At 46.7% G+C, this 10,876-nt stretch overlaps 1 protein-coding gene across 4 annotated transcripts in view; it reads right to left on the reverse strand.

Moving 5' to 3' along the window:
- Window positions 1–10,385, reverse strand: part of GPATCH8 (G-patch domain containing 8) — a 58,196-nt gene extending 47,811 nt beyond the window's left edge. For 2 of the 4 annotated variants that reach the window (XR_012778637.1, XM_075523114.1), the window contains exon 1: window positions 10,241–10,385. Coding sequence is in view for 1 of the 4 variants with exons in the window: in XM_075523114.1 (XP_075379229.1) it covers window positions 10,241–10,285 (45 nt within the window). In the remaining 3 variants the exon portion in view is untranslated. The remainder of the gene's footprint in view (window positions 1–10,240) is intronic. The other 2 variants (XM_075523115.1, XM_075523116.1) reach the window with 1 other exon arrangement.
- Window positions 10,386–10,876: the final 491 nt, after the last annotated feature.

The raw sequence follows: 10,876 nt of genomic DNA on the forward strand, positions 1-10,876 counted from the left end.
GAAGTCGGACAAAGAGCCTAGAATAAGAATACCTGGGGAAAACACTGCCTGCTCCACAAGTCACAGGGACGACACCTACAACAGCACGAACGGAGTAAAATAAGAAAAGATTCCAGCGTAAAACCCCGCGCCTATGCCTAGGAGCACTAAAACCAGTGATGACTGGGGAGGGAACATGCAGAACGCAGTCGCTGAGATGACAAAGCAGAAACAACCTATTTGTGTCCATACTGAACTTCAGGGCCAGCTTAGGAAGGTGCACAGAAACACATGTTCCTGTGACCGTGCAGATAACAATCTAAAGAAAGTAATTTTGCAGAAAAGCCTCACTATACTCACCGTCATTATTTCTTAAATGCACTGGAAAAGAGCACAGCATGATCATGATTGCTTAACTGCACTTGAAAAGAGCACAGTGTGCTCCTTAGATATTCAAAAATTAGTTTTACACTGATAGAATATCAGGAAAAGACTAAAAAAACCCCTTATATTGCATTTACTTTAGAAAATAGAATTTTAAAACACTAAAGCAAATCAACACCACTTGTGCATATTCTGGTTCTCCATCAATTAAATCAATAAACCTTAAACTCCCCAAAATATTAAGTCAAGCCATAAAATTCAGGGTTCTTACCCACAAGTGCCACTTTAAAACATTTAACCAAGCCCACTCCCCATTCCTGAAAGCTCTGAAGGCATTAGGCTGTAAACCAGCAACTGAGACACTAGGAATATCTAAAAAGAGAAATCAGTATCCACAGAAAAGGCCATTTTCTAGTGTAAATAAAGCCACGGCAGACTGTGTTAGCTACAAATCAAGGAATATTTTGCAGTGCCCTCCAGTCTCTGCTCCCGCAGCTGGAAAGCACAGCTGACATTTCCTGCAGCCATCCCAGGAGGGGTCAGCACAAATGCAAGGTCTCAACAGTTGAGCGCAGGAAAGTGAAGCGGTATCTGTACACAAGTGAGCAAATGCCACCTCTCCAAAATCCTTGCTGCCTGCACACATATGGCACCTTCATGGATCAAGGGGGGGGGGGGGGGGGGGGGAAGACTGATACCAGAAGCAAATACCCTATTAAATTTAAAATTTTCTTTTTTTAAAAGGAGGAGATTGAGCAGTTATGAGACCTTTACGAGGACAAGGCACCTTAACGTCCATCAGCTCTTCCCAAAGATGGCTCCTAGCGCAACTCTTGCAAGCACTCCACACCCAGGACACCTGCGTGAACGTTGCTAGTCCAGCACCAGTGCTGTGGCCAAGAGAGACAGACATAGGAATCACTCTGCAAGGACCTGACAGAGCACAAGACTCTTGCCTAACCCAAAGACTAGGAATTTCAGCAAACCACAGTCAACAATCATCTCATTTTGTGTTGCATTTTGCATCTAGTTCTCTTTTTAAAAGTCTTTCCGGCTTGGTCAGCTGTTACCAGACCTGCCAGTTTTGCGCAGCCCCAAGCTGGACTGACCCACCTCTCCTCACACCTCCTGAAGGCGATACATACCACCGAGCACAGCTATAGGGTTACACGCGGGCAGACAGGAGGAGAAAAACCGACTCCAGGCAAGGATCAAATATAACAGATATAAGTGACAAGGTCTGCTAGTACTACCTCTTATTTTGTTTATTTGTGGGGCTCTATCAACTACATCATCTGCTAAAGTCACCAGTAAACTTCAGCCAACACAGATGGGAGAGGCAAAGTGTTAAAACCAGATCCAGCTCACCATAACTGATCAAGTGGTTATTACACACAATCAAAACATAACAGGTTTATAATTTCTCTGCAAGATCCATACAAGATCCTACGTACGCTGACTACAAATCTCAGGCAGTAATTTATGCTGCCCTTTTAAGCTAAGCAGGACCTGATGACTCTATACAATGGAAGATCTCCAAAACAGAACTGGTGCAGACAACAGTGTTAATGTTTAGAAATCCATCCAGAGAATTCAAAAACAACTCCAGGAAAGCGTAGCTTAGGAGTGTTTCTTGAACATTCATTATGCACCACCCAGAAGACAACACATTTTTAAGACCAACACACACCTAGAAGATGACTCCATCCAACCCTGCTCGCACTGGAAGCTTTCTTGGATAATTTTAAAGGCCACATGGTTTCTCAAAACTATAAAAAGTGATACAAAAGCAACTTTGTACTGGTACCTAGAAAGCCTTTGTTAATGCTTCCCAGAACAAAATCATCCTTTTTCCTGTTGTTCCCTGTACTGACTGTAAAGACGCAAAAAATATTCAGTTAGCCTTTCCTAGCAACGCAGAGGTAAAGCACTCACAAACAACAGCCAGCGTTTTCCTAGCCTTCCACACCTTATAAATCAGTTTCCCATCCCCTTCCCTGTAAATAAGCAATACAAGTGGGTAAGTACAGACACTGCACATCTTCACACCCTCCAAAACAGCTTAATATTTACAGTCAACACCTTGTGAAAGCTGCAGTGAAACCTCATTTTAGGCAAATACACACATCAATTATTTTGAGAGTACTTAAGACGAAAATCCTCTCAAGTCAATACAACAAAAGCAATCACTTAAGATTTGGATACAAATTTAAATTGGCAACTTTTGAAAGCACCACCTTGTAATTACACGTTGAGAAGTTGATGGCACCTTTTGTTTACCAAACTAGGAGTTAATTCTGATGGCAAAATTTTACCTCTTAAGTCCAAAAACACCGAAAAAACACCCGCCAGAACACATTCAAGACTACTCATAGGTCAAGAGTTTTAAAACTGGAAAATGTGCATATGAATACCTAGTTAGAGCTGTCCAATTAAAAACATGTTCTACAGTTCAGAGATAAACAGCTTGTACAAAAAGGAGTGGAAGCCAGAGGCAGGTCCCTGCTTCGCTATGCTTTGCATACTTTGGCACCAAACAAGAACAATTTAATGTCTTTCAGATTCCTTCTGCTGCTACCAACGCCAGCTACAAATCTGTTCCAGCACACGAGGGATGCTGTTCAGTTCTTCAACACTTCCAGCAACTGTACTGAAGAGTATTAGCATTGGTCTCACTCACCCAATTTTCGCTCAGCCATTTCTTAACATACCTCAATGCAGAAGATGCTGCAGCTTCCACCGCCCGCGTCTTCATGACTAACAAGGACTTTCAAACAAGAGAGACAGAGAAAACACCCTGACAGGATAGGGTGCTAATCATTTAATATCTAGGGTATCATTTACTTACCACTACAAGCTTCCAAGCTTTCATAGTATGGCCTTTTTTCTTTTTTTTTTTTTCTTAATACAGTGTTTGACTTGATAAAGGATTGTTTCTAAACCAAAATGTCGCAGAAAACCTCACTCAGGAGCACATTAACTGGATTCAAACTCGTAACTCATTCTGCAAGACTCTGTACCATTCAACGTTTTTATCAATGACCAGAGGGGAAACAGAGCAACTGCCAACCCAGTTTGCAGATCACGAAGCCCAACAAACGGTAAGCAACAGTGTGGACAGCGTGTTTGTACAGAGCAATCTGACCCGTGTAACAGGGGCCTGAACTCACTAACACGAAGTCTGTTTTCACAGAGCCCTGTACAAACACACCCGCAGCACGCGGCTGCACCCGAGCAGGCAGGAGAAATCCGAGTTAAAACCTCTTCACACAATACAGTAGCAAAAAGGATAAAAATACAGTCCACGGGCGTGTAACAAAGGAACAGCAAATAAGAATAAAGTAGTAAAAAAGATGTTTATCTCTGTACATTATACAGATGGAGCCTATTCTAGAATCCTCTATGCAAGTCTTCTGGTCACAAATGGAGAAAATTTTAAGACGCAGAAAGCCATAACAACACAACGGGAATGGCAAAATGCCCTACAATAAGAGAATTCAGAGATCAGACTGTTAAGGCTCTCAAAAGAGGTTAGGACTAAGACAGAAATGTTACATATGCCCTCACATAAGAAGAGGCAGTGTACTGATGTGTGCTTTGGCATAGTAAAGAAGGACATAACAAGAAACGACAGCTAAAAGCTGAAAATAGAAAAATCTAGAAGAAAAACAAAGGAAAATACACCTTTCAGTGGTCAAACTACCAGAACAATCTACAAAGGAAAATGTTCACCATCACCAGCTGCCTTCAAGAGAAAGAGAGGCTGTAGCCAAGCACTAATTCCTGGACTCAAAACTGGGTCAAATGACAGAAATTGAAGGGTGATGCCTGGATATTTAAAGCAGACATCCTAATATCAACTTCTGGCTTTAAAACTGTGGATGGCTAAAGTCTCAAATGAATTAATTGCTCATAGAGCTGCTTGAAGGTGGAAAGTACCAAGAATTACTATGGGTTTAGAACTGTATGGTAGAAAAAAAAGCATATGTCAACTGAGGAAATGTTGGCCAAGTACTGCAATAGTGCTTTTTGATCGGATGAACTCCTAAAGCTCTACATCCCCACGTAGTGGGTGTTAGGAGACTGGTTAGGAGGGTTTGGAGGGGGTGACTCGGAAGGAGCAGAGATAGCCTAGACAGCCTAGACATGGTTTGTGGGACTGCAGAATAAAGTGCTTCCTTTCCTATCCAGTTAACCACGGCAACAGAGAACATCACTGCACAAGAGAAGAGAGCGGAACTGACAAAACACAGAGTTGGGAAAGGTACAACCATGACAGGAAAGAAGGTCTATGTAAAATTAACTTACCACATGAGTTCCAAAAATTCACACTGAAGTTCAGATTCTCCTATGATCTTCTAAAAATGGAACCAATACTATTCCATCTACTTTTTAATGCGTTTTCCCCTAGTCTTCTCCTCCCTTCCTTGCTCACCTAGGCAGGCAAAAATCAGTCACAGTTCTGATGTTCCTGCTTTGCTCAACTGAGAGGTCAGCACATCTCGCCAAGGAGGTAAGAGCAGTGCCTTCCTGTGCTGTGCATATACCAGAAATTTAACCCTAATATAATGATAAATGAGGATCTCCAAACAATACTAATAGATTTTAGAAAATCTAAGATTAATGATTAAGTAAGAAAACATGCCATGGAAAGGGCTACCTGCTGGACGGCTCTCAACTACACCTGTCAAAGGCAAATTCACACACCAGGATCTTGCATCAGTTGGAAGCTCAGAATAACATATTTCGCAGAGATGCCAATCCTGTTCTTTCCCTCGTTCCCCCACATTAATTTTTTCTTCTCCCAATTAGTAAAACTAGGCAAAAGAAAATGACATTATTCATTTCCTTGCAGCACAGAGAAAAGCCACCAACTTACTTTGCCACACAACCCACGAGCAGTCATGGCCTGCTGAAGGATATAAAAATCAAATATGTTTGCCTTAGGCAGCACCTGAGAGATGAATTGAAGTTGAAGCCACTGACAACACGCACTCATTAGGACAGATTTTAAAACTCTGTGCTGTCGGCCCAGATGTCCGGTAAGCCGGACTGCCTAAGCTGCTTGGGAACAAAACTTATCCCTGACATTCTGCCAATTAAAAAGCATAAAATCCCCATGCCATCAGCGCTCAGCTCAACTTGCTGGAAGCAGCAGGACTAGAAGCACAGACCAGCCAGTAACAGCGATGTGCTCAGTTAGCTCTTTGAATCCTTTGGGGGGAGGAAAACCCCGCCCATCTTGGCATAAGCAAGAATACCAGAACTGAGGTTCAGACTGGCCATTTTTCAACCCAGTTTAGAAAACCAGGCATTTCTGCTTGGTGGAAGCGTTATTCAATCATACAGACTATACAACAAACTGAAAAAACAAGAGACAGAACAGTTTGTGTTCCGTCTGGCTAATGATGCAAGTAAGTGCAATGTACATAGGAAGAGGAAATTATTGTACACATATGCACATATGGCTCGTAATATTTCTGCTTCAACAATGAAAAGGAGAAAGATAGAGCAAGAAAACATTTTCTTAACATCTGCGAGTAACTGGGAGCTCCACTGGGTTTCAGCGATATGGAGACATCCACAGCATTCATTCTTTGAGTTCAGTATAGTTAATCTAAAGAATAAAATTATTGCGATTACAAACATAACACTAAAAAATATATTTACTTATTGCAGCACTCTCATGTATTCACACAGCTTTCAGTAATGCTTTTAAAATACTCTGTTAGCATAGTCAACAGCTATTGTTCATGATTACTTGACGTTACAATGGCTCACAAGCTTGTCTCAGCCATGGGGAAGCCAGTCAATCAAGGAGACGGCAGAGGCAGACAAGTGACAGACATCCCTGCGACAGGTAAGTAGTATGATCTTTTAGCCAAAGGACTAAGCTTGTCAGCGGCCCCACTCACAGATAACCCCTCCAGCAATGGAAAAGGGAAAACAGTTGGGATTTATTTGGGTAAGCCATCCAGCAGACTTAACTTACCCTTTCAGAGCCTAGAGAGAGGAAAGAGAAGGAAGGTCAGTAACATCCTTCCTCCTTCAGTAACTCATTTCACTGCCTAAAGTCTCCCGAACAAACTGCTGTGATGCCCTGGTCAGGGAAAGATCAAGTATTACTGGACAGAGCAAAGCTCAGCACCTTTCACTGGAGCTGCCCTCAAGTTCAGCACCTGCAAAATACAGTCAAAAACAGCGGCTTTCCCTTGAGCTTTTCTAAGGTTTGGGAGCATACAGCAAAGAGAGAGGAGGGTCTATGCCCTTTGTGCAGCTTCTAAAGCTACACAGCACAGCAAAAGCAAGACAATCCTAATTTAAAAAAAAAAAAAAAGCTGCTTCATCACCTCATTGCGGCGATATCCTCCAATGCTATTTTCTGCTCCTTTGGCAATTTCAACTTTCAAACGATCCTTAGCTTTGAGATTCCTTGCACCCTACCATAGAGAGGACTCAGAATAATTTCCGAGTACATAATCTTTCTCCTCCTGCTCCATACCACGATCCTTCTCCTTAAGGATATCTGACTTTCTTACCCTTATACTAGCTACTCTTTTCCACAGGGTTACTTATAACCCCATGACCGTGTCTCCATTCCCTCTGCAGCTTTCTTTGTACTCATCACATTTGTTTGGCTGCAGTTATGGGACGGTCCCCCCGCTCCCTCTTTTTTCTCCAATCCTCAGTTGATCCCTCTGCTCAATCATTCTCCCCTCATCACCTTTTTATGCACATCAGACCATTCATACCTTCTTTTTCTTGGCTGGTTTAGGTCCTTTCCTTCCCAAACCCATTCCCCTCCAGTGCTGTACGTTTCCATTCCTGCCTTCCTTGATTGCACTGAGCTTTCCTTAGTCAGGGACAGGGGAGGGAAGAACAGCCCTCAGCAGCTCTCTCACCTTTAATCTACTTCTCTCCAGCACCTCAGAAGCTCAGAAAGCTGAACATCACCTGTGCTAATCCTGCATTGCTAACCTCAACTCTCCCCTGCCCACATCGATGCTTGACTCACACTCTTGCCAAATTAATCCTCGCAAACCCAGAATCTTTCCAGTTTCTTTCCAGAAAGAAGGCTGATAACCATAGAGAACTCTCAAATGCTTTTTTTTCATCTAGTGACTCTTCCATTAGCCACATCACTAATCCCAAGGCATTTGCCTTTCTTCCAAACAGCTAAAAGGTTCCTTTGACCCATACACTTTGCTCCTGACCTTTTGTTTCTCTTCCTCTCTCGAGACAGTTACGCAGTCTTTTTACTTCATCAAGAAGATCACAAGTAGATCACTCAAGAATGAAATCCAAGGGATCTCCGCAGCCTCCCTCCCCCTCGCCATGCCGCATCCATCCCTGCTTCAAGCCGTGTAATTTTAGAGCACCATCTCCCTTTTGTCATGCCTGCTTGGGTCTCAACAGACTAGCAGTAACACAGGGTCACATTTGTAGTCATACTCTGTCAAAGGACAGAAATTTCACCTGCTGAAGCTTAAAATTAAAACTGCTAGAAATTGCATGGACAAGAAATTCTTAACACCGACAGAAACACTCCTACAAAGGGCGCCTACATAAAAATTTGTGGCTTCACACTAACAGAGTGTCTTATTTTTGCTGTAGTTTTGAGACCAGTATTTTATAGAGATGATCAAAAGCTGCACGCTAAAGGCAGGCGCATTTTTACCTATGCTTAGCAACAGTCACAGAGCAGCTTTCACAGCGGACCTGCAACACTCAGCATAGCGAGCCACTTCCTTTATTCCACACCGGTGTTATATCTCAAGTGACCTCCATCTAAATATAGAGAAAAAAAGTCAAAAATCTTCTCTGAAAGTGATTTTGATGAAGAAGAAGGAAAAATAAGGTTCAAAAAGCCTTCTTCCACCAATACACTTCAGAAAATTGTTATACTGACCAACTGTCAGGGGTACGTGCACAAGCGTTTGAGTTCCCACCAATTCAGTGCAACCTTGGCCAAGATACTTGGGCCCAGTCTCCCTCTAATCAGCTCCTTCATAGCTCGTTTTCATGTTCAGTCCTCTGCAAGCCTTAACCAACTCCAAACTGTTCTTCCCAGGGGACCAATTCCCCTTTTCCCTCGAAGGAAGCTTTAACACACAAAATAAAATGTCTTCTCACTGGCAAATTTTCAGGGAGAACAGAACAGAGAAGTTACGCTACTACAAAAACAAACCCTATCTTTTTATTTTTCACTCTAGTCTGTGGGGAAGACAATGAAAGCCTGATATTTGGCATGGATTCAGTCCTAATTAAAAATAGTGCCCTTTCTTAAAGTCAAGGCAAAACAGGGTTGCGACTGGGTTATTGTTTCCGAGCATGCTCGGCAGCTTTTAAGATTTCGGCATCGGGTAATGGAGCCCTGTTTCCTCCCTGACATCACTACACATTCTCCCTGCATGACCAGAGCAATGACACAGTAACAGGTTTTGCTGCTACAATTATTTTTTTGCGAAGGGGTTGTCCCACAAAGGGACAAGAACAAGGACACCGAGCAAAAGGCACATGTGAACAAGTTGTGCAATACCCGGCTGAAGAGCTTAGCCATTTCTTGGGTATATCCTGCAGTACCCGACTTGTTTTGGGTTTCCCATCTCTCCCCTCCCCTCCCGAAGCAAACTCTTACGAGAAACGTATTTTCAAACCCGAGATTGGGCTCGCTCCGCTTCCTGAAACAGGAACTTCAAAACCTAATCAGACCATTTCAATATTAATTACAACTCATTTCTTCGTTTAAGGAAGTGAACGATGCAAACCAGCCCCCGTGTTTAGGGCTGCGTTAGGAAGCCATACCTACAATCCACGGAGAAGGTAACGCAAACGGTGCAGTCAACCACGCCGATATGTATTTTCTCGTGCGTTTCTAACACAGTTTTAAAACTACTTATGAAGCGCGCAGCCCCTAAAACATCCAGAGGGAACAACATAAATGAATTACTACTGGATGTCCTGACCGTTTTCAAGATTGCACCTTAATGCTACATTAACTAGAATCCGCGACTATAAAAAAAACCTCCCAGATCTTTAGACGAAAGGCAGGAGTTTAGGTGAAAAGCACTGTTACAACTTCGGGTTCCCAAAACAAGAATGACACACAGAAGCTCATCAGTGGCTCTTCTCGAGCTGCGTTTATTCTCACTCCTTTTGTTTTTCTTTCTAACCTCGAGACTCTCTCGGGCTGAAGTCAGAAAACAAAATGTCATTGTCTAGGCTTAATGAGTCAACGTTAATTTCACCATTGTTTATTTAAATCCCCTTTAAAACAGCAGCAGTGGCGTTAATTACGTCGAAATACTAGTGCTTTCTTGGAGGGGACAGCAGAAGGAAAGCGCGTTTCCCACAAAGGGGGTCGCTGGCCCAGGCTGGGGGCAGCCGCAGAGACGGGGACGCCTGCGCCGGAGTGCGGGGCTCGGCTGGGGGCAGCCCGGCCGGGGAGCGGGGGGCAGCGGCGGGCAGGTGAGCCCCGCGGCGAGGCGGCGGCCCGACCCGCATCCCGCCGGGCTGCCGCTCCCGCCCAGCCTCCGGCCTAACAGACCGTAAAAGCGACCGGAAAACCACCAAAACCCGCGCTCCTGCGGGCGAGGGTTACCTCAGCGGGGGGGAGCCCCGCCGGCCCGCTCCCCCCCGCCGCCGTTACGACACCGCCGGCCGGTGCCTCCCTCCCCGGGCCGGCCCCCTCCCGCGGGTCACCTTGACAGCCCGCCCCGGCCCCCCGCGCTCGCGCCTTTGTGTCGTTACCCGCCGCCGCGGAGCGCCGGGCCCGCGCACAAAGCCCCGGCGGGGGGGCGGCCCGCCCCGGCCTGAGGGGGCCGCGACCGCCGGGCGTAGAGTGGGGGCCCGCCCGCCCCCGCGGCGCAGCCGTTACCTGGAAGTCCCTGTCCTCGTTGAAGCGGGAGAACCTGTCCGCCATTTTGCGCCGCCGCCACCGCCTCGCTCGGCCCGGCCCGGCCCGGCTCGGCCCCGCGCTCCGGCCGCCTCCTCTCAGCGCCGCCCGCGCCGCGGCAGCGCGCCCGCCCCGCCCCCGCCGCGCCGGGCCGCTCCGCGCATGCGCGACAGGGCAGGTCACGTGCGCGGCGCGGGGATGCTCTCACGGCGGCGCCAGCGGGCGGAGCGGCGGGGCGGGGCGGGGCGGGGCCGACTCGCTGCCAGGGGCTGGGCGGGGCAGCAGCGTCAGAGCCAGAGCCGGCCCGCTGACAGGGACGGGCAGCTGCCGGGGCAGCGGAGGGCGGCAAGCACCGGCGGCCGCACCGTTAAGCCTCCGCCGCGGCGGGCCGTGTCCGCCCCCGAGCCCCGCTGCCGTTTGGAACGGAGCGCGCACTACGCATGCGCCACTCCCCGCCTGCGCGCGCACCCTGGCAACCGGGGAGGGCGCGAGCCGCTGTAGCAGCAGGAGGCGGCTCCCCTCCGCCCGGCCCGTGGTGCGCATGCGCGGAGTCGTCAGGCGGCAAGGTCTCGAAACGGCGCGAGCCCCGCTTCAGCCTTCCCGCCCTCCCGGCCCGAA

Source organism: Mycteria americana, chromosome 22 (assembly GCF_035582795.1).
Source record: "Mycteria americana isolate JAX WOST 10 ecotype Jacksonville Zoo and Gardens chromosome 22, USCA_MyAme_1.0, whole genome shotgun sequence".
NCBI lineage: Eukaryota > Metazoa > Chordata > Aves > Ciconiiformes > Ciconiidae > Mycteria > Mycteria americana.